Raw genomic sequence first — 26,951 nt, 5'->3', positions numbered from 1 at the left:
CACAAAAAAATAAATCTTCAAAACATCAATAGTTATGGAACATGTCCACAAAACAATCTAGCTGTCAACACTGAATATTGCATTTCTTTTCACAGTTCTTTTTGACAGACATTTTTTAAAAATCTCACGTACCCCTTGGCGTACCTTCAAGTACCCCCAGGGGTACGCGTACCCCCATTTGAGAACCACTGCTCTATCATATGATGTTTGTCTGTGTTGTTTACACACCTGGTCAATCTGGGGCATGCCACCACAGTCGGCCATCTGTTGGGCAATACATAAGAAGTTAAATCATAAATATCAAGTTCAATCATGTACATAAACACTTTTTTAATAATTAAACAAGGGCATATTATTAATTCTGCTCCACGCAGCGACCACGCACCATTGCGCACCCCGCCGTGCTCGACCGCACGTTTAATCGCCATTAAGTAGGTCAGCGCCGGTTAATGTGTCACTACATCTTTCCATCGTGACAAATACATGGAGGGGGCGGGGCTTAAGCCTCACCTTGAGCAGCGTGGTTTTTGTGGGGTCCAGTTTGGTGTTGCACTCCACCTGCGCAAATAAGACACTCCATTAGGTACGCCCGCACCGTGCGTTTGGACCCGCCCTCGTTTCCATTTCCGGCTCTTATGAGGCGAAGGCGTCTGTACTCACCACGGCATCCACAGCGGGAGAGTTGTCGCCCACTACCAGCAGGCTGGGGCACCTGCGGTCAAAGGGGAAAGGGGTCAACAATTGGGCAAAATGTATTTAAAAAATATATATATGTACATAGATACATATTGTAATAACTTGAAGTAAATAATGAAGATTAAAAACCAATTACAAACAAAAATTAAAATAACTAAAGAAATAAATGACTTATTTTTAACACGTTGATGACTGAGACCCTTTTGGGTCCCCGGGACCTTCAACGGTCACCAAAATTGAGGCGAGGCCTAATGGTTTTGAAATTGAAAAATATCATGCGCTGGGTTTGCCCATATATGGGCAGGGAAGCGAAAAAAGTGAAAAATAATCTGATTGGACGTGAATAAATAAATGAAATAAATAAATAAATAATTATTTAGGAATATAAATGCTTTATATTCCTGAGTTGACTTAAAATACATTTCCTAAAAAAAACGTGACGTGAATAAGTTAAATTGGGACAACTAATTGATAATACATTGACGCCAAACACCAATTTTTTATTATTTTGAAAAAAAATCATGTTATAAATATAGTTTGTATTATATTTAAATATACATGTATTTAATTAATATATAAGTATTTTATTAAAAAAACATTAATTTAAAAAAATACATTAAAAAAACCCGACAACACATTAGTTATAGTTTTAGTAATTTTTACTGGACTTTAAAAAAATATATATATATATTATTATTATTTAGGAATATAAAGGCTTTATATTCCTGAGTTGACTTAAAATACATTTCCTAAAAAAGACGTGAATAAGTTAAATTGGGACAACTAATTGATAATATTTTGACGCCAAACACCAATTTTTAATTATTTAAAAAAAAAAATCATGTTATAAATATAGTTTGTATTATATTTAAATATACATGTATTTAATTAATATACAAATATTTTATTAAAAAACATTAATTACAATTTTTTTTTTTTTAAACCCGACAACACATTAATTATAGCTTTAGTCATTTTTACTGGACTTTAAAAAAAAAAAAAAGAAATTATTATTATTATTTAGGAATATAAATGCTTTATATTCCTGAGTTGACTTAATACATTTCCACACAAAAAAATAATTCAATAATTTTATCTAAAAAATTTAAAAAACTTGTAATTTATTGGAATTAATTTAAAAATAAAAATATATATATTAGCAAGGAAATTGCGAAGGTTAAGTGAAAAAATAATCTGGTTGGACGTACTTGAGGGTTCTGACGTTGCTGCCTGGAATGGGCCGCTCGATTTCCAAGTCCCTCCGACTTTAAAGACACAAATTTAAAAAAAAAACATTTAATTGTCCCGCCTTTTAGGAATTGTCAGGCCAGCAGGCGGACCTCTCGTAGGACTTGATGAAGAGCTGCAGGTTGAACTGGTTCATGTCCTTCATGACGTGGTGGCGGTACGTGGCGACCATGTCCTGGTTGTGGTGGATCTCCTCCTGCCGCCACAGTTAGCGCCGTCAGGCTCGCGAGCAGGAAAGAAGAAACGGGGGGTCAAAGAGAGGCGTACCTTGCCGAAGAGGTGGCTGATGACCAGGTCGGGCAGGGCGTGGGTCCAGCCGCTGATCTGGAATCAGATGCTACGTTTAGCCATATTCTTGTCGAAAGTTTGCGGACACTGTGGCACAAAACGTGATATTGGTGTGTGTGTACCATACCTTGTGTGCAGCCCAGTCCATCCAGCCCTCGGCACACGGGTTGATGTTGATGAGCAACAGACCCTCCACCATCTGCGGGTAATCAAGCTAGGACACAACACGTAACATTGATTACATTAGATTAGATTACATCAGAGTCATCCTAATAGTACATTCGGTCCTCTTTTTCCTCCCCGAGTCATTTCCGGGAACTCTCGAGCAGCAGCGATTTTACATTGGGGGCAAGCGCAGCACTGCCCCACAGTGTGGGGGGTGGGGGGGATAACACTAAGACTGTGATATCTATGTTTATAAATTGCCTAGGAATCGTTGTAGTGATGTTTTGGGTGTTGGTAATCATGCCGACTTTCCCTGTCCTTTATTGGCTTGTGTTGGCCCAAAAATCCTGCCTAGCAACAAGGAGCAAACCTGACGTAGCCGACCAAAAAAAACTACTGTACTATAGTGATACATTTCAACTTTCAGATCTTTTTTTTTTAGCTTAGTTGGTTGGAAAGCATATAAAACATAAATAATAGTAACAACAGTCTTCATCCGGTGTTGATATTGGATATCGGTCCGCAAAAAGCAAGTATCGGCGCAGCACACCAGGTTGGCCTTTTCTTGTATTCTAGTCAAGTCCTTTACAAAAAGGTAAACGTGCTAGGCTACAGGCTAAAATGAGCTAGCAGATACGCAACAGCTAAGCACACAATAGCGCATAAGCTAGACATATGTAATAATAATTGAACAATTGTGTTGGCCCAAAAATTCTGCCTAGCAACAAAGGGCAAACTTGTTGATCCAGTGACGGTTTATAGTGATACATTTCAACTTTCAGATCATTTTTTTAGCTTAGTTGGTTGGGTTGGGAAGCATATAAAACATAAATAATAGTAACAACAGTCTTCATCCGGTGTTGATATTGGATATCGGTCCGCAAAAAGCAAGTATCGGCGCAGCACACCAGGTTGGCCTTTTCTTGTATTCTAGTCAAGTCCTTTACAAAAAACGTAAACGTGCAGGCTAAACAGGCTAAAATGAGCTAGCAGATACGCAACAGCTAAGCACACAATAGCGCATAAGCTAGACGTATGTAATAATAATTGAACAATTGTGTTGGCCCAAAAATCCTGCCTAGCAACAAGGAGCAAACTTGACGTAACCGACCAAAAAAAACTACAGTTGATCCAGTGACGGTTTATAGTGATACATTTCAACTTTCAGATCATTTTTTTTAGCTTAGTTGGTTGGGAAGCATACAAAACATAAATAATAGTAACCACAGTCTTCATCCGGTGTTGATATTGGATATCGGTCCGTAAAAAACAAGTATCGGCGCAGCTAAAGGTCCTCCAATAAGTACACCAGGTTGGCCTTTTCTTGTATTTTAGTCAAGTCCTTTACAAAAAGGTAAACAATGCTAGGCTACAGGCTAAAATGAGCTAGCAGCTACGCAACAGCTAAGCACACAGTAGCGCATAAGCTAGACATATGTAATAATAGTTGAACAATATTGCAGTGTAAAACAGCACATTTGTCAATAAAACACATAGTATAGTTGCATATTACACATACAAAGTCAAGGCTTATTAGAATGTATCCATTAACAAGCGTGTCCGCATCATTGAATTTACTGCATCATGAGCTTAACTTCAAAAGTTATTGTGGCCACTAGGTGTCGCCAAAGAGAAAGTAACACCCCACGTTCAACTTAAAGACAACAAAAGTCCATTAAAGACGGTTGATATTAAATAGGTTAGTAGTTTAATTGTTCTGTTTGACTTGATTAAACCTTTTCTAAAATTCCACACGTCTAAATATTACAAGTACGTATGATTACTGCTGGTATCGTATCGGATCAATATCGGTATTGGCCAATGATATTGGTATTGCATCAGACGTGAATAAGTTAAATCGGGACAACTAATTAATAATACATTGACGCCAAACACCAATTTTTTTTAAAAATGTTTTTAAATCATGTTATAAATATGGTTTGTATTATATTTAAATATACATGTATTTAATTATTATAAATATTTTATTAAAAAACATTAATAAAAAAAAATCAAAAACACCTGACAACACATTAATTATAGCTTTAGTAATTTTTACTGGACTTTTAAAAAATAAAAATAAAAATTATTTAGGAATATAAATGCTTTATATTCCTGAGTTGACTTAAAATACATTTCCTAAAAAAAACGTGACGTGAATAAGTTAAATCGGGACAACTAATTAATAATACATTGACGCCAAACACCAATTTTTATTTTTATTTTTTTAAATCATGTTGTAAATATAGTTTGTATTATATTTAAATATTCATGTATTTAAATAATATATAAATATTTTATTAAAAAACATTAATAAAAAAAAAAATCAAAAACACCCGGCAACACATTAATTATAGCTTTAGTCATTTTTACTGGACTTTAAAAAAAAATTAAATACAAATAAAAATTATTTAGGAATATAAATGCTTTATATTCCTGAGTTGACTTAAAATACATTTCCTAAAAAAAACATGACGTGAATAAGTTAAATCGGGACTACTAATTAATAATACATTGGCGCCAAACACCAATTTTTATTTATTTAAAAAAAAAATCATGTTATAAATATAGTTTGTATTATATTTAAATATACATGTATTTAATTAATATATAAATATTTTATTAAAAAACATTAATAAAAAATAAAAAAAATAAAAAACACCCGACAACACATTAGTTATAAATGATAAATGGGTTATACTTGTATAGCGCTTTTCTACCTTCAAGGTACTCAAAGCGCTTTGACAGTATTTCCACTTTCACCCATTCACACACACATTCACACACTGATGGCGGGAGCTGCCATGCAAGGCGCTAACCAGCAGCCATCAGAGGCAAAGGGTGAAGTGTCTTGCCCAAGGACACAACGGACGTGACTAGGAAGGTAGAAGGTGGGAATTGAACCCCAGTAACCAGCAACACTCCGATTGCTGGCACAGCCACTCTATCAACTTCGCCACGCCTTTAGTAATTTTTACTGGACTTTATAAAAAAAAAAATATATATATATATATATATATATATATATATATATATATATATATATATAAATGCTTTATATTCCTGAGTTGACTTAAAATAAATGTCCTAAAAAAAAAAAAAAAAACTTTGAATAATTTTATCTAAAAAAAACAAAAAAAATTTTTAATTTATTGGAATTAATTTAAAAATACAAATATATATATATATAAGCAAGAAAATTAAGTACAGCACCAAATGTTCGGGGGAAAAAAAGAGTAGTGTCGCTATACTCTGCAAAAAGCAGGAAAATTTGAGTTTCCAATCCTGATTGCTAGCAAAAGATTATTAAGCCTGACTGACTGAGAGGAAGAAAGGAGGAGGAGCTCGGCTTACAGCGAATCTGGTCAGCATGTAGGCTCCGGCTCCCATTCCTAATCCAATAACGCTCTTCAGCCTGTGGCACACAAACAGACATGGAGGCTGTTAGAACAGGTTGGAACAACAATCTTTCTCTAGAACGTGACGAGGCGGCCATTTAAGAACGGGCAACTTTTTCTCGTACCCAAAATGCTTGAGGACCAGCGGGAGCGTCTCGGAGAGCTCATCCATGGACGGGTACTCGTATCTGGGATGGAAAAAAGGAAATTAACACATTTTTATGCAATGTACTTATGATTAATTACTTGAAAAAAATTAAAAATTAAAAAGATCCAATGAAATATTGTAAATTTAGATTTTAATTTTAGAAATACAACTTATTTTTTCTGAATTAAACAAAAATAGTAAAAGGCATATCTCGTATCTGTGATGGAAAACAGGAAATGAACACGTTTGTGCAATGTACTTATGATTAATTACTTGAAAACATTTTAAATTAAAAAAATCTAATAAACTTTTGAAAATTTAGATTTTAATTTTAGAAATACAACTTATTTTTTCTGAATGAAACAAAAATAGTAAAAGTCATATCTCGTATCTGGGATTGAAAACAGGAAATGAACACATTTTTGTGCAATGTACTTATGATTAATTACTTGAAGAAATTTTCTATTAAAAAAATGTAATAAACTTTTGAAAATTTAGATATTGATTTTAGAAATACAACTTATTTTTTCTGAATGAAACAAAAATAGTAAAAGGCATATCTCGTATCTGGGATGGAAAAAAGGAAATTAACACATTTTTATGCAAAATACTTATGATTAATTACTTGAAGAAATTCAAAATTAAAAAAATCCAATAAAATATTGTAAATTTAGATTTTAATTTTAAAAACACAACTTATTTTTTCAGAATTAAACAAAAATATTAAAAGGTATATCTCGTATCTGGGATGGAAAACAGGAAATGAACACGTTTGTCAATGTACTTATGATTAATTACTTGAAGAAATTTTAAATTAAAAAAATCGAATAAACTTGTGGAAATTTAGATTTACATTTTAGAAATGCAACTTATTTATTTTTAATTGAACAAAAATAGCAAAAGGCAAATCTCGTATCTACGAGGGAAAACAGGAAATGAACACGTTTTTGTGCAATGTACTGATAATAAATTAATGAAAGACACATAAAATATAAAAAATCTAATAAGATATTGTAAATTTAGATTTTAATTTTAGAAATAAAACGAATTTTTCAGAATTAAAAAAAATTGTAAAAGGTGTATCTCCTATCTGGGATAGGAAACAGCAAATGAAAACAATACAGGTATGCGCAAAGTACTAATCATTTATTGAAGGAACTTAAAATGCAAAAATCGAATAAATATTGTAAATTAAGATTTTAATTTTAGAAATATTATTTATTTTTTCTTAACTAAACAAAATAGTAACATATGTATCACCTATCTGGGATGACAAATGGCAAATGAACACATTTTAGTGCAATGTACTAATAATTAATTAATTGTAGAAATGTGAAACAAAATAATTTAATAAAATGTTGAAAATTAAGATTTTATTTCAGAAGTAGAATGTATTTTTTCTGAAATAAACAAAAGTAGCAAAAGGCGCCCCACTTATACAAACAACAAATCAGGTCGACTTAAAGAACATCTACGCTGATCTACCTGCTGCTTCAAAAGTCACAAACTCGTGTGTGCGTGTGCGTGTGCGTGTGCGCGTGCGTGCGTGGCTCACCCAGTGGAAAAGGTGTTAGCGCCCTCGTGCTGCCCGAGGGCGTCCACGTGACACACGGCAAAGTGATGCAGGATCTCGGTCATGTCCTCGTGGGCGAAGAGTGAGTCCCAGCACGTTTTGTCTGGAGGAAGAGGATGAAGAAGAGGAAGAGGAGAGGCGTTAGCTAGCGACAGATGACCTCGTATAGGCACAGGTACAGGTGCACAGTCACAATCAGCTAAACATACAGGAGTTGTCATGGAAACGGCGATACAACGCATGCGTCCTGCTGTGGGCAATTTGAGGGGGAAAGTGGGCGGGGCTTACAGTTCAGTCCGATGTCATGGAAGGTGAGGATGACGGGCCGCTCCCCCTTGGGCACCCCCTTCATCGTGCAGTGGAGTCTTCCATAGGGGGTCTCCACATCGTGCTCCTGCACACACACAATCACATTTATTTTTATTGAAAAACATCTTTCACTGCTTTTTTAATGTTTATTTAGATTTTGATCAAACATAGCCAAATTATAAATACAATAACATTATAATGTTAATTTTGGCTTGGTATATATTTTTTGTTAATGAAATTTTCTATTATTTATGTATACAATTTGGTTTTATTTGTAATAATAATAATAATAATAATGAATTGCATTTGTAATGCACTTTACATTTGTTAAAATCTCAAAGTGCTACAAAAGTATAAAAATAAAAAAATAGAATGTAAGAATATATAATAAAAAAAATTAAAATATAAATGAAATCATGACACACAACAGAAACATGGATAAAAATAGAAATAAAAGCATGAAAGCACTGCATAAAAAACAGATAAGCAAGCAGTGCATTTAAAAACAAGAAGGCAGAGAAATTAGATAAAAGCTGTGCTAAAAAGGTGGGTTTTTAGTCCCTTCATAAAATGGTCGACCGACTGTGGTGCTCTAAGATGGTCGGGGAGAGCGTTCCAAAGTTCGGGAGCGGTCGAGCAGAAAGCCCACAATTTGTTGTTATATGTAGCATTTTACGGTAATATAGAATTGAATTAGTTAATGTAGTAATTTTTTTAGAAAAATCATAAGAATAAAATGTTTTTTTTTTTTTAATTAAATACGTCACAATACATGTTTAAAATACCTTTAAATAATGTAATAAAACAAATGAATTGTAAAAAATGCACAAGTTAAAAAATGTAATAAAATGTTATTTCCAATTTCCACAAATGTTGAATTATTTTAAGAAATGTAGTTAATTATTTAAACATTTATAGAAATAAAATGTGTATTTGATTTTTTTTTTTTATTATTTAACTTAAAATACAAAGTAAAAATACTTTAAATAAATTGAAGAAAAAAAAGTTGGTACTTAACCCCCACCCCCAAAACAAAAAAATAAATAAATAATACAAATAATATTCATACAATGAAAAGTGTGTTTCTCCAAATGTGTAGATTTTTTTGATCCTTGGATGTAAAACCAGAAAACTGGACATGCGTGCAAATAACGATATTTAACGTTTAATTAGCAGGCAAACTTATTTCCAACTTCCTCATTTGTTGAAACGGTTTAATTAAGTAAATGTAGGTAATTTTGGGGAGAATTTTTTAAATAAGTGTATTTGATATTTTTTTCTCTTTTTAAAGTAATTTAACTTAAAACACAATTTTTTTAAATAATTAATACAAGAAAACAAATGTTGGTACTTTAAACAAAAATACATTAATAAATTGTAAAAGTAAAAAAAAATTACAAAAAATTAAACAATACATTTTTCTCCAAATCTTAAAATGTTTTTATCCTTAGATGTAAAAAAAATAAAAATCAGAAAACTGCACATTCGTGCAACTAACGATAATTAATGTTTAATTAGCGGAACAACTGTTATTTCCAACACCCTCATTTGTTGAAACAGTTTAATTTAGTAAATGTAGTTCATTTTTTGGAGAATTTTAGAAATAAGGGTATTTAATTTTTATTTTTATTTTTGAAATAATTGAATTTAAAACACAATGTTCAAATATAATTAATAGAAGAAAATAAATGTTGGTACTTTAAACAAAAAATGAATAAATAAATGTAAAAAACTAAAATAATACCAATAATAAATTTTTCTCCAAATCTTACATTTTTTTTATCCTTGGATGTAAAACCAGAAAACTGGACATGCGTGCAACTAACGATAATTAAATTAAATTAAAAATACATAATACAAGAAAACACATGTTGGTACTTTAAAGCAAAAATAAAAAAAATACATTTAAAAAAAAAAAGAAAAGTATGGGAATAAAATAAATTTAATAAAAAAATTATACAATTAATAAATATTTCTCCAAATCTTTTTTTAAATGTAAAATCATGAAACTGGATATGCGAACAAATAACGATAATTAACGTTTAATTAGCGTGCCAACTGTTATTTCCAACTTCCTCATTTGTTGAAACGGTTTAATTTAGTAAATGTAGTAAGTTTTGGAGAATTTTAGAAAAAAGTGTATTTAGTTTTTTTTTTCTTTTTAAAATTATTTAACTTAAAACACAATGTTAAAAAATAATTAATAGAAGAAAAAAAATGTTGGTACTTTAAACCAAAAATAAATAAATAAATGTAAAACAAAAAAAAAATACAAATAATAAATTTTTCTCCAAATCTTAAATTTTTTTTATCCTTGGATGTAAAACCAAAAAACTGTATATGCATGCAAATAATGATAATTAAATTAAAAATGGTTAATACAAGAAAACACACGTTGGTACTTTAAACCAAAAATAAATCAATAAATTGTAAAGAAAAAAGAAAATAATACAAATAATAAATTTTTCTCCAAATCTTAAACATTTTCTATCCCTGGATGTAAAATCAGAAAACTGGACATGCGTGCTTTTTCAGTGAACAAACGAGACAACAAATAACGACAATTAATGCCCGTAATTAGCTGGCTAACTGTTATTTCCTACGTCCTCATTTGCTGAAACAGTTTAATTTAGTAAATGTAGGTTGTTTTTTTAGAAATATTGAAATAAAAAGGGTATTTCATAATTGTTTTCTTTTTAAAATAATTTAACTTAACACCATTTTTAAAATACTTAAAAAAAAAAAAAAATGTCGGTAAAATAAATAAATAAATTGTAAAAAAAAATAAAATAAAAAAAGCTGTGAGAATAAAACAAATGAAAGTACAAAATAATACAAATAATAAATGTTTACATTGTTTTACCCTTGGATGTAAAATCAGAAAACTGGCCATGCGTGCGTTTTCAGTGACAAATAACGATAATTAACACCCGTAATTAGCTGGCTAACTTATTTCCTACGTCCTCATTTGTTCAAACAGTTTGATTTAGTAAATGTAGTTATTTTTTGGAGAAATATTGAAATAAAAAGTTTATTTCATAATTGTTTTCTTTTTAAAATAATTTAACTGAACACCATTTTTTTTTAAATACTTAAAAAAAACAAATGTCGGTAAAATAAATTGTAAAAAACAAAAACAAAAAAACTGAGAATAAAATAAATGAAAGTAAAAAATAATACAAATAATAAATGTTTCTCCAAATGTTTACATTGTTTTACCCTTGGATGTAAAATCAGAAAACTGGACATGCGTACTTTTTCAGTGACAAATAACGACAATTAACGCCCGTAATAAGCTGGCTAACTGTTATTTCCTACATCCTCATTTGTTGAAACAGTTTAATTTAGTAAATGTACTTATTTTTTGGAGAAATATCAAAATAAAAAGGGTATTTCATAATGGTTTTCTTTTTAAAATAATTTAACTTAACACCATTTTTTAAAAATACTTAAAAAAAACAAATGTCTGTAAAATAAATAAATGAATTGTAAAAAAAAAAAAAAACCTGCGAGAATAAAATAAATTAAAGTAAAAAATTATTCAAATAATAAATGTTTCTCCAAATACTTACATTGTTTTACCCTTGGATGTAAAATCAGAAAACTGGACATGCGTGCTTTTTCAGTGACAAATAACGACAATTAACGCCCGTAATTAGCTGGCTAACTGTTATTTCCTACGTCCTCATTTGTTGAAACAGTTTAATTTAGTAAATGTACTTATTTTTTGGAGAAATATCAAAATAAAAAGGGTATTTCATAATTGTTTTTAAAAAAAAATAATTTAACTTAACACCATTTTTTTTAAATACTTAAAAAAACCAAATGTCGGTAAAATAAATAAATAAATTGTAAAAAACAAAAAAAAAAAACCTGAGAATAAAATAAATGAAAGTAAAAAATAATACAAATAATAAATGTTTCTCCAAATGTTTACATTGTTTTACCCTTGGATGTAAAATCAGAAAACTGGACATGCGTGCTTTTTCAGTGACAAATAACGATAATTAACACCCGTAATTAGCTGGCTAACTGTTATTTCCTACGTCCTCATTTGTTGAAACAGTTTAATTTAGTAAATGTAGTTATTTTTTGGAGGAATATCAAAATAAAAAGGGTATTTCATAATTGTTTTCTTTTTAAAATAATTTAACTTAACACCATTTTTTAAAACTACTTAAAAAAACAAATGTCGGTAAAATAAATTGTAAAAAACAAACAAAAAAAATGAGAATAAAATAAATGAAAGTAAAAAATAATACAAATAATAAATGTTTCTCCAAATGTTTACATTGTTTTACCCTTGGATGTAAAATCAGAAAACTGGACATGCGTGCTTTTTCAGTGACAAATAACGATAATTAACACCCGTAATTAGCTAGCTAACTGTTATTTCCTACATCCTCATTTGTTCAAACAGTTTAATTTAGTAAATGTAGTTATTTTTTGGAGGAATATCAAAATAAAAAGGGTATTTCATAATTGTTTTCTTTTTAAAATAATTTAACTTAACACCATTTTTTAAAACTACTTAAAAAAACAAATGTCGGTAAAATAAATTGTAAAAAACAAACAAAAAAAACTGAGAATAAAATAAATGAAAGTAAAAAATAATACAAATAATAAATGTTTCTCCAAATGTTTACATTGTTTTACCCTTGGATGTAAAATCAGAAAACTGGACATGCGTTCTTTTTCAGTGACAAATAACGACAATTAACGCCCGTAATTAGCTGGCTAACTGTTATTTCCTACGTCCTCATTTGTTGAAACAGTTTAATTTAGTAAATGTAGTTATTTTTTGGAGGAATATCAAAATAAAAAGGGTATTTCATAATTGTTTTCTTTTTAAAATAATTTAACTTAACACCATTTTTTTTTAAATACTTAAAAAAAAACAAATGTCGGTAAAATAAATAAATGAATTGTAAAAAAAAAAAAAACCTGTGAGAATAAATTAAAGTAAAAAATTATTCAAATAATAAATGTTTGTCCAAATACTTACATTGTTTTACCCTTGGATGTAAAATCAGAAAACTGGACATGCGTTCTTTTTAGTGACAAATAATGACAATTAACGCCCGTAATTAGCTGGCTAACTGTTATTTCCTACGTCCTCATTTGTTGAAACAGTTTAATTTAGTAAATGTAGTTTTTTTTTGGAGGAATATCAAAATAAAAAGGGTATTTCATAATTGTTTTCTCTTTAAAATAATTTAACTTAACACTATTTTTTTTTAAATACTTAAAAAAACCAAATGTCGGTAAAATAAATAAATTGTAAAAAAAAAAAAAAATACAAAAAAAGCTGTGAGAATAAAATAAATGAAAGTTAAAAAAAATACAAATAATAAATGTTTCTCCAAATGTTTACATTGTTTTACCCTTGGATGTAAAATCAGAAAACTGGACATGCGTGCTTTTTCAGTGACAAATAACGCCAATTAACGCCCGTAATTAGCTGGCTAACTGTTATTTCCTACGTCCTCATTTGTTGAAACAGTTTAATTTAGTAAATGTAGTTATTTTTTGGAGGAATATCAAAATAAAAAGGGTATTTCATAATTGTTTTCTTTTTAAAATAATTTAACTTAACACCATTTTTTTTTAAATACTTAAAAAAAACAACTGTCGGTAAAATAAATAAATTGTAAAAACAAAAAAAAATACAAAAAAAGCTGTGAGAATAAAATAAATGAAAGTAAAAAATAATACAAATAATAAATGTTTCTCCAAATGTTTACATTGTTTTACCTTTGGATGTAAAATCAGAAAACTAGACATGCGTGCTTTTTCAGTGACAAATGACGACAATCAACGCCCGTAATTAGCGCGCCAACTGTTATTTTCTACATCCTCAAGTACTTCTGCGTAGTGACTGTAACCGACGATTCTCCCAGTGAATCCCGAAAATCTGATTCCAAAAATCCACCAGTAAATAAATCCCTGAAAGTGACTCACGGCGACTTCGATTTCGGCCACTATCATCTCCACGTCGGAATCCTCCAGGACCATGATTGCGGGAGTCCAAATGGAAAAAAAAAACTGACTGTAAAGTCGTGAGGGTCCGAAATGCTCTTGCTGTCGGCGCCCGGCGCCTTTATAGCTCTTGGCCTAAGCCGCTGACCTCCCATGATGCTTTGCAGCCTGGTCAAAACAAGCTAATTCCAGATGGAGAGATCCCTAAATTGGATCAGGCTGGAGGGTCTGCAGCAGAATAGTCTCCGGGCAAAACTTGCCGCTGCGGTTGACATTCCATAAACGGCCCACTTGTGTTGACTCAGGTGTTGAATGTGCTTGGCAAGGTGCGCCCTTCTTTTTTTGGGGGGAGGGGCTTTTTGTCAGACTGAAGGTGGGCTTCAGTAGATCAGGGGTGCCCACACTTTTTCTGCAGGCAAGCTACTTTTTAAATGACCAAGTGGAGGGGATCATTCATATTTATTTATTTATGAAAGAGATGTTAACAAGTTAAAGGTGTTTAAGAGAGGGTTTTGTTAACAAGTTAAAGGTGTTTAATGATAATACAAGCATGTTTAACATGCTATGTGTCAAGTGTTTCTCGCCTTCCTGTCGGTCGTTTTTTCTTAATAATGATCTGGCAGCAGCCAGCATCATTTCACAAGACCCTCGGGTGCCGCGAATGTCAATCAAGTGACCAAAGTGACGTCTTGGTGAAGATCGCAAATTTTCAGGTGTATTTTTTTCATTCCTGACTGGCGATGGAGTGACACACCCTCCACCATCCACCCACGTAATGTGCACCCCTGTTGTAGGACACCACAGGACGTAAACACAAGAGGTGTGTGCGAGCAAGGGGAAGGGGGAGGGAGAATCCCCGGCCCCGCCCCTACCGCCATGAAACTCGCACACGGGCACGTAAGCACGCCATAATCCCGCAAACACTCTTACTGCATACAACTAACTGTATTTGAGAGAAGGATAGATGGACGAAGGAAATAAAAAAGGAAGGAAGCAAACATCTAAGGAAGCGAGGAAGGAAGGAAGCAGGGTGGAGTGAAGGGAGCAGGGCAAGAAGGAAGGAAGTCAGAAAGAAGGCAGGGAAAGAAGAAAGAGGGATAGGAAAAACAAGAAGCAAAGAAGAAAGGAGGGAAAGGGAAGAAGGCAAGGAAAGAAGGGGATAGGAAAGGAAAGTGAGGAAGGAAGAAGCAAGGATGAAAGGGAGGATGGAAGCAAAGAAGGAAGAAAAGGAGGAAAGGAAAAAAAGAAGCAAGGAAGCAGGGAATGAAGGACAGAAGGATGCAAAGAAATAAAAAAGGAAGGAAGGAAACAACCAAGGAAGCGAGGAAGGAAGCAAGCGGGGTGGAGTGAAGGAAGCACGGAAAGAAGGCAGGGAAAGAAGGAAGAGGGTTTAGGAAAAACAAGACGCAAAGAAGGAAGGAGGGAAAGAAGGAAGGAGGCAAGGACGCAAAGAAGCAAGGACAAAAAGGGAAGACGGAATCAAAGAAGGAAGTAGGAAAGGAAGTAAGGAAAAAGGAAGCAAAGAAGCAAGGACAAAAAGGGAAGACGGAATCAAAGAAGGAAGTAGGAAAGGAAGTAAGGAAAAAGGAAGCAAAGAGGGGGGAAGGAAGGAAAGAAGGAAGAAAGAAGGCAAGGAAAGAAGAAAGGGGATAAGAAAGGAAAGTGAGGAAGGAAGAAGGAAAGGAAGCAACGAAGCAAGGACGAAAGGGAGAATGGAAGCAAAGAAGGAAGAAAAGGAGGAAAGGCAAGAAAGAAGCAAGGAAGCAGGGAATGAAGGACAGAAGGATGCAAAGAAATAAAAAAGGAAGGAAGGATGGAAGGAAAGAACTAAGGGGAGAGGAAGGGAAAGCGAGGAAGGACGGAAAAAAGGAAGGAGGAAAGGAAGCAAAGAAGCAAGGGCGAAAGGGAGGAAGGGAGCAAAGAAGGACGAAAGGAAGCAAAGAAGGAAGAAAAGCAGGCAAGGAAGGAAAGAAGCAAGGAAACAGGGAAATAATGAAAGAAGGAAGCAAGGAAATAAGCAAGGAAGCAAGGGAATAAGAAAGGAACAAAGAAAAGAATCAAGCAAGGAAAAAAGAAGCAAAGAGGATGGAAGGAAGGAGGCAAGGAAGGAGGCAATGAAGGAAATAAGCAAGCAAGGAAGGAGGAATGTAATGAAAGAAGGAAGCAAGGAAATAAGCAAGGGAGGAAGAAAGGAACAAAGAAAAGAAGGAAGCAAGGAATTAAGGATGAAAGAAGGCAAGACAAGAAGAAAGGGGGTAGGAAAGGAAAGAAGCATGGAAGGAAGGGAAACAAAAAGAAAGTAAGCAAGGAAGGAAGGAAAGAAGAAGGAGGGAAGGTAGACAGGAAGCAAGGATAGAAGGAAGGAAGGTAACAAGGTGCAACATGCAGTAATTAAATCATCATTTAAGAGTAAGACAAAAATGTTTGGTTTATTTTATGTCCAAGAGGATAAAGTCTCTGTTCATAATAATAATAATCATGATCATAATAATCATAATCACAATCATAATAATCATAATCATCAGAAATATTCACACTATCAACAATATTTGTGTTATATTTACCCAATCATGTTTGTTGGCACTGCTATACAAGCTGCACACTGACTACTCTAAAGTCCCTTGCATTGTAACTGTGACAGAGTAGAATGTCAGTCAAATGATTATTAATAATAATCATCATCATAATTAGACATAATTAGCCCAGCCCGTTTCTCTCCTAATGACATCGTGCGGAGGCTGGCTGCCAGATGTGCTGCCAGATGTGACTCTTTCACACCAGCAGGTGGCACCAGTGCTGCAGAGTGGGTCACGTGACACAGTTAAGTTAAAGTTAAAGTTAAGTTAAGTTACACAAGCATGTACCTTAACAACCAGCTGCAGCACCGCTTCTCTCAGGCCCTGCAAGACAAGCACACCATTAACACGCTAAAAGAGGCTAAGCTCAAATGCTCACAGAAGGAATAAACAGGAAATTAATAAATTTTTTTGCAAAAATCTAATAAAATATTGTAAATTTACATTTTAATTTTAGAGGTACAATTAATTTTTTCGGGATTAAACCAAAATAGTAAAAGGCATATCTTGTATCTGGGATGGAAAAAAAGAAATGAACACATTTTTATGCAATGTACTAACAATACATTTATTAAAGACACATAAAATAAAATAAAAATCTAATAAAATATTGTAAATTAAGATATTATTTTACAAATACATCTTATTATTCTTGAATAATAAAAATAGTAAAGGGTGTATCTTGTATCTCAGATGGAAAAAAGGAAATGAACAGATTTTTGTGCAATTTACTTATGATTAAATACTGGAAGAAATTTTGAATTAGAAAAATCTAATAAAATATTGTAAATTTAGATTTTAATTTTAGGAGGTACAACTGATTTTTTCAGGATTAAACCAAAATAGTAAAAGGCATTTCTCGTATCTGGGATGGAAAAAAAAAAGAAATGAACACATTTTTGTGCAATGTACTAACAATACAATTATTAAAGACACATAAAATAAAATAATCTAATAAAATATTGTAAATTAAGATATTATTTTACAAATACATCTTATTATTTCTGAATAAAAAAATTGTAAAAGGTGTATCTTGTATCTCAGATGAAAAAAAGGAAATTAACAGATTTTTGTGCAATTTACTTATGATTAAATACTGGAAGAAATTAAAAATAAATAAAAAAAATTTAATAAAATACTGTAAATTTAGATTTAAATTTTAGAGGTACAACTTATTTTTTCTGAATCAAACCAAAATAGTAAAAGGCATATCTCGTATCTGGGATGGAAAAAAAGAAATTAACACATTTTTGTGCAATGTACTAACAATACATTTATTAAAGACACATAAAATAAAATAAAATCTAATAAAATATTGTAAATTAAGATGTTATTTTACAAATACATCTTATTATTTCTGAATTAAAAAAATAGTAAAAAGGTGTATCTTGTATCTCACATGGAAAAAAGGAAATGAACAGATTTTTGTGCAATGTACTTATGATTAAATACTGGAAGAAATATAAAATTGAAAAAAATCTAATAAAATATTGTAAATTTAGATTTTATTTTAAAGGTACAAATTATTTTTTCGGGATTAAACCAAAATAGTAAAAGGCATATCTCGTATCTGGGATGGAAAAAAAGAAATGAACACATATCTGTGCAATGTACTAACAATTTATTTATTAAAGACATATAAAATAAAAATAAAATCTAATAAAATATTGTAAATTAAGATATTATTTTACAAATACATCTTACTATTTCTGCATAAAAAAATACTAAAAGGTATATCTTGTATCTCAGATGGAAAAAAAGAAATGAACAGATTTTTGTGCAATTTACTTATGATTAAATACTGGGAGAAATTTAAAATAAAATAAATCTATTAAAATATTGTAAATTTCTATTTTAATTTTGGAAGCTACAATTTATTTGTTTGGAATTAAACCAAAATAGTAAAAGGCATATCTCGTATCTGGGATGGAAAAAAAGAAATGAACACATTTTTGTGCAATGTACTAACAATACAATTATTAAAGACACATAAAATAAAAATCTAATAAAATATTGTAAATTAAGATATTATTTTACAAATACATCTTATTATTTCTGAATAAAAAAATAGTAAAAGGTGTATCTTGTATCTCAGATGGAAAAAAGGAAATTAACAGATTTTTGTGCAATTTACTTATGATTAAATACTGGAAGAAATTAAAAATAAATTTAAAAAAATCTAATAAAATACTGTAAATTTAGATTTAAATTTTAGAGGTACAACTTATTTTTTCGGAATTAAACCAAAATAGTAAAAAGGCATATCTCGTATCTGGGATGGAAAAAAAAGAAATAAACACATTTTTGTGCAACTAATGAATTCAAAATAATAACAATCATCATCGTCATTTAGACATAATTAGGAATAAGAATCGATAATTGGATTTAAAAACATTCTTAAAAAATGTCCCCTAGTGGCTGTGATCAGTACAGCTGATTGGTGGACGCCAGGGAAGTGCTATGATCTCTAGGTGACGCCGTGAATTTTACACATTATTCAACAAATCATATAAAAACAAATTACTATTAGTTTTGACTGTCAAAAATATTAAACATTTTTCGTATATTAATTTATTTACCACATTATATCATATTGCAGTCATTTATTTCTAAATATATTTTGTATTTTATTATTTTTATTTTGCATGGCAGGTTTTTAACGTCACACAAATTATTACATATTATACGAAATCAGAAATGTGCATTAATTTATTACGACATATTGTACGATTATAGCGTATTTCTCTGTATTCTTGGAATATATGCGCTGTTGGAAAATGTTGAATTGAATTAACTTAATAAAATAATGGCATGTAATAAAATTGACAAACAGTGCAAATAAAAAAATTAAATGATAAAATAAATAAATACATATTTTGTCCATTTTATTTATATTATTTTTAGGTTTTTTTGAGCGGTTTATGAGTGTGTACTGTATTATTTTATTATGTTTTTTTCCCCTAAATCAACAGCCACTGGTCGGCCATGATAGTTCCTTGCTAACAGTGCTAGCGATGCTAACAGTGCTAACAGTGCTAGCGAGTCGTGGTTTGACGTACCGGCAGTTCCTTGTCCACCAGCAGATGTTTGGATTCAGCAACCTGGATGTCCTCCATGTCGGTGGGCTGCACCAGCTACTGGGACAAACAGTAAATGAGCTCGTTAGCTGTAACAAAGAAATGACAGAAGACGTTCACGTTGTGTGTTGAACTATGAATGACCACACCAGTCACGGCGCACCCAAACCAGTCATCAGCAGCAAAGCTTTGTGGGTAATTTCATCTCAACATGTCTTTTCAGGCCTGCTGCTCTCATTCTTCCCATAAATGTTTGTTTTTAGCTCCCGTTCATACTTGTTGTGTAGAAGTATGATGGCCAACTGTTGTCAAGACAACTATTGTGTTAGCTTTTTGTTGCTAACGCTTGTTTCTTGTTTGCTAGTTAGCTACTTGTTGCGTAAACAAGACATTTACTACTTATTGTAAAAAGGTAACTACTCTGTTTGCTACTTTTTGTTTTCGCAAAGTTAGCTTTTTGTTGTTTGTACTTATTTGTGTGCTAGTTAGCTACTTGTCCCCACAAAGTTTGCTTTTTGTTGCATAAATAATAGATTTTTTAACCTATTTGCTACTTTTTGTCTCTAACAAAGTTAGCTTTTTATTGCTTATGCTTGCTTCTCATTTGCTAGTTAGCTACTTGTTGTGTAAACAACACATTTACTACTTATTGTAAAAGGTAACTACTCTGTTTGCTACTTTTTGTTGCAAACGCTTGCTACTTGTTTGCCAGTTAGCTACTTATTGCGTAAACAACACATTTACTGCTCTGTTTGCTACTTTTTGTTTTTGAAAAGTTAGCTTTTTGTTGCTTATACCTATTTGTTTGCTAGTTAGCTATTTGTCTCCACAACGTTAGCTTTTTGTTGCTTATGCTTGCTACTTTTTTCCTAGCTAACTACTTGTTTCTTATCTCCACAAATTTGCTTTTTGTAGCATAAATAATAGATTTTTTTAACCTATTTGCTACTTTTTGTCTCTACAAAGTTAGCTTTTTATTGCTTATGCATGCTTCTTGTTTGCTAGTTAGCTACTTGTTGCGTAAACAACACATTTACTACTTATTGTAAAAGGTACCTACTCTGTTGGCTACTTTTTGTTTTCGCAAAGTTAGTTTTTTGTTGCTTATGCTTGCTACTTGTTTGCTAGTTAGCTACTTGTTCTCCAAATGTGTTGATTTTATTTGATCCTTAGGTATAAAACCAGAAAATTGGACAAACTTGCTTTTTCAGTGAACAAAAGCGACAATAAATAATGTTAATTAACGAGCGTAATTAGCGGGCCAACTGTTATTTCCTACTTAATTGTTGAAGCAGTTTAATTCAGTAAATGTATTTTTTTGGGCGGGGGGAAATTACAGAAATAAAAAGTGAATTTAAAATATTTTTTTAAATGATTTTTTTAACTCAAAATACAAAAAAAAAAAACCTTTGAAAATAAATTCAAGATTTTTTGCTGTTTTTGTGGCATTTCTCAGTTTTTAAAGATTTTTCTGTTTTTGTTACTTTGTTTTGCTACTTTTTCTACACTTTTGCTACTTTCTACTCTGTTTTTACTGATATTTCTCTGTTTTATATGCTTTTTCCGTTTTTGTAACTTTTTCTGTTTTTGTTACTTTTTCTACACTTTTGCTACTTTATCTGTTTATATTATTTCTCTGTTTTTCATGCTTTTTCCGTTTCTGATGATGTATGTTTTTTAGCCACTTTTTCTGTTTTTGTTACTTTTTCTATGTTTTTTATGGTTTTTCCGTTTTTGATAATTTTTGTATGTTTTTGCTACTTTTTCTTCTGTTTCTGTTTTGTTACTTTTTATACACTTTTGCTACGTTTTCTGTTTTTGCTGCTTTTTCGGTTTATTGTTACTTTTTGTGAATTTTTTCAGTTTTTGCTGATTTTTCTATGTTTTGCTACTTTTTCTGTTTTTTGCTACTTTTTGTATTTTTCCGACTTTTTCTGTTTTTGCTACTTTTTCTGTTTTGCTACTTTTTCACTTTTCAATTTTTTGCTACTTTTTTTAAAATGTTTTGCTACATTTTGTTTGTTTTTGCTACTTTTGCTGTCACTGTTTGCTACTAATACATACAATGTTCAATACATTTTGTTACATGCGTCAACTAAAGTACGCGCTTCCTATTTGTGTACTTCGCTATAAATTGTGTGCTACTTTTTGCGGCGACCATTTATCATGAACTGGTGGGTTCCCTCCGGGTACTCCGGCTTCCTCCCACCTCCAAAGACATGCACCTGCGGATAGGCCCCTCCCACCTCCAAAGACATGCACCTGGGGATAGGTTGATTGGCAACACTAAATCGTCCCTAGTGTGTGAATGTGAGTGTGAATGTTGTCTGTCTATCTGTGTTGGCCCTGTGATGAGGTGGCGACTTGTCCAGGGTGTACCCCGCCTTCCGCCCGATTGTAGCTGAGCTAGGCTCCAGTGCCCCCCGCAACCTCGAAAGGGACAAGCTGTAGAAAATGGATGGATGGTTTTGTCCATACTACGCCAGCTACTTGTGTCGACACATTTGCTCGTTGTCTAGACGACGTGTGCTACTTTTTCTACACTTTTGCTACATTTTACTCTGTTTTTGCTGCCATTTCTCTGTGGTATATGCTTTTTCCATTTGTTTTTCTTTTTCTGTTTTTGTTACTTTTTCTACACTTTTGCTACTTTTTCTTTGTTTTACATGTTTCTTCTGTTTTTGCTGCTTTTTCTGTTTTTGTTACTTTTTCTACACTTTTGCTGTTTTTTCTGTTTTTGCTGTTTTTTCTCTGTTTTTGCTACTTTTTCTGTTTTTGCACCTTTTTTGTTTTTGCTACTTTTTCTACTCTTTTGCTACTTTTTCTGTTTTTGCGGCTTTTTCATTTTTTTCTGTTTTTGTTACTTTTTCTGTTTTTGCTATTTTTTCTGTTTTTGATACTATTTCTGTTTTTCCGTTTTTGATAATTTTGTGTGTTTTTGCTACTTTTTCTGTTTTTGTTACTTTTTCTACACCTTTTCTGTTTTTTTAATACTTTTCCGTTTTTGATTATTTTTTAATGGTTTTTGCTACTTTTAGTTTTTGCTACTTTTTCTATGTTTTTGCTAATTTAAATTTGTTATTGCTACTTTTGCTGTCACTGTTTGCTACTTTTGCTGTCACTGTTTGCTACTTACACATACAATTTTGAATACATTTTGTTACACGCGTCAACTAAAGCGTGCGCTCCCTACTCGTGTACTTCGCCGTGAATTGTGTGCTACTTTTTGCGGCGACTATTTATCATGAACGTGTTTTGTCCATACTATGCCAGCTACTTGTGTCGACACATTTGCTCGTTGTCTAGACGACGTGTGCTACTTTTTCTACACTGCTACCTTTTACTCTGTTTGTGCTGCCATTTCTCTGTGGTGAATGCTCTTTACGATTTTTGTTACTTTTTCTACACTTTTGCTACTTTTTCTGTTTTTGTGGCTTTTTCATTTTTTTCTGTTTTTGTTACTTTTTGTTTTTGCTATTTTTTCTGTTTTTGCTAGTTTTTTGTTTTGGCTACTTTTTCTACTCTTTTGCTACTTTATCTGTTTTTGATACTATTTCTCTTTTCCAGTTTTGATATTTTTGTGTGGTTTTGATACTTTTTCTGTTTTTGATGATTTTTGATTGTTTTTGCTACTTTTTCTACAATTTTGCTACCATTTCTGTTTTTGATTACTTTTTCTACACTTTTGCTTTTTTTCTGTTTTGCTACTTTTTCAGTTTTTTTTCAATGTTTTGCTACTTTTTTTTAGTTTTTGCTACTTTTTCTATGTTTTTGCTACTTTTTATTTGTTTTTGCTACTTTTTCTGTCACTGTTTGCTACTTTGGCTGTCACTGTTTGCTACTTACACATACAACTTTGAATACATTTTGTTACATGCGTCGACTAAAGCGTGCGATTCCTACTCGTGTACTTCGCCGTAAATTGTGTGCTACTTTTTGCGGCGACCATTTACCGTGAACGTGTTTTGTCCATACTACGCCAGCTACTTGTGTCGACACATTTGCTTGTTGTCTAGACGACATGTGCTACTTTTTCTACACTTTTGCTCTCTGTTTTTGCTGCCATTTCTCTGTAGTATGCTCTTTCCGGTTTTTTTTGTTGTTGCTTTTTTCTGTTTTTGCTGCTTTTTCTACACTTTTGCTACTTTTTCTTTGTTTTAGATGTTTTTTCTGGTTTTGCTGCTTTTTCTGTTTGTGTTACTTTTTCTCTTTGTGTTACTTTTCTACACTTTTTCTGCTTTTGTTACTTTTCCTACACTTTTGCTACTTTATCTGTTCTTGATATTATTTCTCTGTTTTTCATGCTTTTTCTGTTTTTGTATGTTTTTTAGCCACTTTTTCTGTTCTTGTTACTTTTTCTACACCTTTTCTGTTTTTTTTAAAATACTTTTTCCGTTTTTGATTTTTGATTGTTTTTGGTTACATTTTTTTCTACACTTTTGCTTTTTTTCTCTTTTGCTACTTTTTCAGTTTTTTCAATGTTTTGCAACTTTTCTTTAGTTTTTGCTACTTTTTCCATGTTTTTGCTACTTTTTATTTGTTTTTGCTACTTTTGCTGTCACAACGTAAATTGTGTGCTACTTTTTGCGGCGACTATTTATCGTGAAGGTGTTTTGTCCATACTACGCCAGCTACTTGTGTCGACGCATTTGCTCGTTGTCTAGACGACGTGTGCTACTTCTTGTGTACAGGTGACATACCTGCGGTCGCAATCCGTCACGCCTACAACCTTTGCCACAAATTGTGTGCTGGCGACAAGTGATCACTACTTGTTGTTGTTGTTGTTGTTGTTGTTGTGCAGACAACTACTGTTTGTCAGACTAACAGCAAGCGAAGCGTCTTGCATGGGAAGTGTTACATTCTTTCAGCTATGATACGCCTTGAACACACACACACACACACAGTCAGACCGGCATGATCCGGATCTGACGACGAGGAGTATCAAACAAAACGTCCATTTTTTGGAAGTGGGGTTGGGAGGGGGGTTGGGGGGGGGGCTCTGCACTGCAGAATCTTTGTTGGAGGAAGAAGCGGCCCCCGTGTTGAGATTCCTCAGTCATGAGTCGAGGGAAGGAAGGAGGGCGGGGGGTGGGGGGGGACGGGTTTTTGGACGCCCCGACCCGTTTTACATGCTAATCACTAACATGGTTACTGGTGGGCGGGGCTTGATGCTCATCGTGCCAAAGTGCAACCTGGACGCTAAAAAAACAGGTAAAGAATGACGGCGGGGCCCGGGACTTTAGCGACAGGAGACGCACGTCAAACCGGTCCGACGGTTGATTGATTTGTCTTTCTGTATTTTCTGCTCCGTGTTGGCAGAAGTCCGACCTGTTATGTAATCGGGGAGAGGAAACATAAGGAGGGGGGGCGCAACCGGGTCCCAAAAAACTGCTGCCTTGCATAAAAACTAAACCAGCGTGATGGGAGTGTAAAGGCACGGCCTCTCGGAGAGACGCCGAGATTAGACCACACAGTCCGGTCCCGAATCGAGGCCGGGGCTAACATTTTAAATCCGGGCGCATCCATCTGCAGAAACAATGATTGCTTCCCTAATCTTTGGGAACCTGCTTAATCTGTCAAATCCCCCCCCCCCCCTCCCCCCCGCTTGTGAAATATCAGCCGAGCAGCAGGCTAAGCTGGCACAGACCTACATTTCCACACATCGCAATATAAGACGGGGTCAGGGTGGGGCGCCTTTGACACCAGTTGTGGGGTTCGACGAGGGGCCCTGAAGGCACCGCCACGACCACCCGGCGTGCAGAGATACAAACAAACCACAAATATGATGCAAAATACTGGGAATGATGCAACCATAGCGTCATGTGACTCCAAAAAAAATTTTTTTTATGCCAAACTTGGAAAAATACACGCATAAGGTACATCAAATATTTAAGACATGATTTATACATTTTGTCATTTTTAGTCATTTTATCCATCTTTGCTTTTGACAGTATCAGCCAGAAAGTTAAGAAGCTATAATTAATTAGTTGATCATTAAGTTGTACGACCCAATGAAATTAACTAAAGTGCCTAAAACACAGCTTGGAAAAAAACTTTTTTTTTTTTTTTTTAAATACATTTTTTAAATACATAAAGTTATTAACTTTAATTCGGATTTATTTGACGGTGCACGCCGAAAAAACAAAAGTTAGGAGCCCCAAAAAAAAAAAAAAAAAAGTCTTACCTGCAGATTGCGCAATCAGAGTGACCCACGAGTGAACAAGTCCACCAGTGGAAGTGAATGTCTCTTCAACGAGGACGTTTGCACGCACGCCAAAAAAAAAAGTGCAGCTGTCTTGTTTACAACGTGGAGGGAGGAGGACCGACGAGGGAACTTTATAGAAAGCCTTCGGGAGGCCCCGCCCACTCCTCCCTGATTGGCTAACATCTGCTGCCGCGGCGCTGGCGCAATAGCGCGCACAAAACATTCGGAACTTGCAATAAAAGCGGCGAAATAGTCCGACGTCTGCTGTGAAACGTGCACTTTTCACGCACACTTGAAGTGAAGTGAGCGCGCGGCCGTGACAAAGCTCCTAAAAGGGGAGATTTGGCTCAATGACGCCATTAAGGTGTGGCCTTCACGGACCCCTTCAAGAAAGGAGGAAAAAGCAGCTCCCCTTTTCTGACTCTGCGTGAAACTGATTCTGTTTAACTCACATCTGCACTTTATTGCTTTTATTTCCTTCTACATTTGTATATTGTTGGTTTATTTAGATTTACATCAAAGTTGTACTGTTTAAATTTTAAGTCGGAAATATTAATTGTATTTTCATTATTTTTCAAGTTGTGATTTTTGTTTTTTTGTGTCTTCACTAAATAATTAGTGGAAACACATTTTGCAGTAATATGGATTATTGAAATAATGTTGCACTGATATTTTTGTAACAAAAAATATTTTATTTTCTTATTTTTGGGTTGTCTTAATCAAATTGTTAATGAAAATGTTATTTTATATCTAATGAAAACAAAATAATATTTATAACACTTAAAAAAAAATCCATTAAGACAAGAACGCTAAAATTACAAAATAACTTTAAAATACCAGTTATAAAATGTATTCATATTAGTAGTTTTTTTTTAACTAATCATTTAAATAGGACACAGCCCCAACATAGAAAAAACAATACGTGACAAAAATATAAATTTAATATTATATGATTCATTTGCAAATAATTAATGTCAATCTTATATTGATATAAAACAAATAAATGATAACTGAATTATATTTTTGACACTGAAATAATTTAGTTGTAATTTTTGTTTTTTTGTGTCTTCACTAAATAATTAGTGGAAACACATATTGCAGTAATATGGATTATTGAAATAATGTTGCACTGATATTTTTGTAACAAAAAATATTTTATTTTCTTATTTTTGGGTTGTATTAATCAAATTGTTAATGAAAATGTTATATTATATTTAATGAAAACAAAATGATATTTATAACACTTAAAAAAAATCCATTAAGACAAGAACGCTAAAATTACAAAATAA

The 26,951-nt window shown here is 32.5% G+C and overlaps 1 protein-coding gene across 3 annotated transcripts in view; it reads right to left on the bottom strand.

Annotated features, from left to right (window-relative positions):
* ndrg1a (N-myc downstream regulated 1a) overlaps positions 1 to 25,792 on the bottom strand; it is a 33,512-nt gene extending 7,720 nt beyond the window's left edge. Inside the window, exons 1-14 of one of the 3 annotated variants that reach the window (XM_062047175.1) lie at positions 25,642 to 25,792; positions 19,440 to 19,514; positions 16,669 to 16,704; positions 7,805 to 7,910; positions 7,499 to 7,619; positions 5,921 to 5,983; positions 5,752 to 5,812; positions 2,360 to 2,446; positions 2,212 to 2,268; positions 2,037 to 2,140; positions 1,905 to 1,961; positions 661 to 712; positions 511 to 558; positions 229 to 264 (exon numbers count right to left, since the gene is read on the bottom strand). In XM_062047175.1, the coding sequence (XP_061903159.1) occupies positions 229 to 264; positions 511 to 558; positions 661 to 712; positions 1,905 to 1,961; positions 2,037 to 2,140; positions 2,212 to 2,268; positions 2,360 to 2,446; positions 5,752 to 5,812; positions 5,921 to 5,983; positions 7,499 to 7,619; positions 7,805 to 7,910; positions 16,669 to 16,704; positions 19,440 to 19,496 (885 nt within the window). In that variant the 5' untranslated portion in view covers positions 19,497 to 19,514; positions 25,642 to 25,792. Of the gene's footprint in view, positions 1 to 228; positions 265 to 510; positions 559 to 660; positions 713 to 1,904; positions 1,962 to 2,036; positions 2,141 to 2,211; positions 2,269 to 2,359; positions 2,447 to 5,751; positions 5,813 to 5,920; positions 5,984 to 7,498; positions 7,620 to 7,804; positions 7,911 to 13,786; positions 13,889 to 16,668; positions 16,705 to 19,439; positions 19,547 to 25,641 lie in introns of those variants that run through there. The other 2 variants (XM_062047176.1, XM_062047177.1) reach the window with 2 other exon arrangements.
* Positions 25,793 to 26,951: the final 1,159 nt, after the last annotated feature.

The sequence above is a fragment of the Entelurus aequoreus genome, linkage group LG05 (assembly GCF_033978785.1).
Source record: "Entelurus aequoreus isolate RoL-2023_Sb linkage group LG05, RoL_Eaeq_v1.1, whole genome shotgun sequence".
NCBI lineage: Eukaryota > Metazoa > Chordata > Actinopteri > Syngnathiformes > Syngnathidae > Entelurus > Entelurus aequoreus.
The sequence above is the reverse complement of the archived record's forward strand: the minus strand, read 5'-3'. Positions and strand labels throughout refer to the sequence as shown.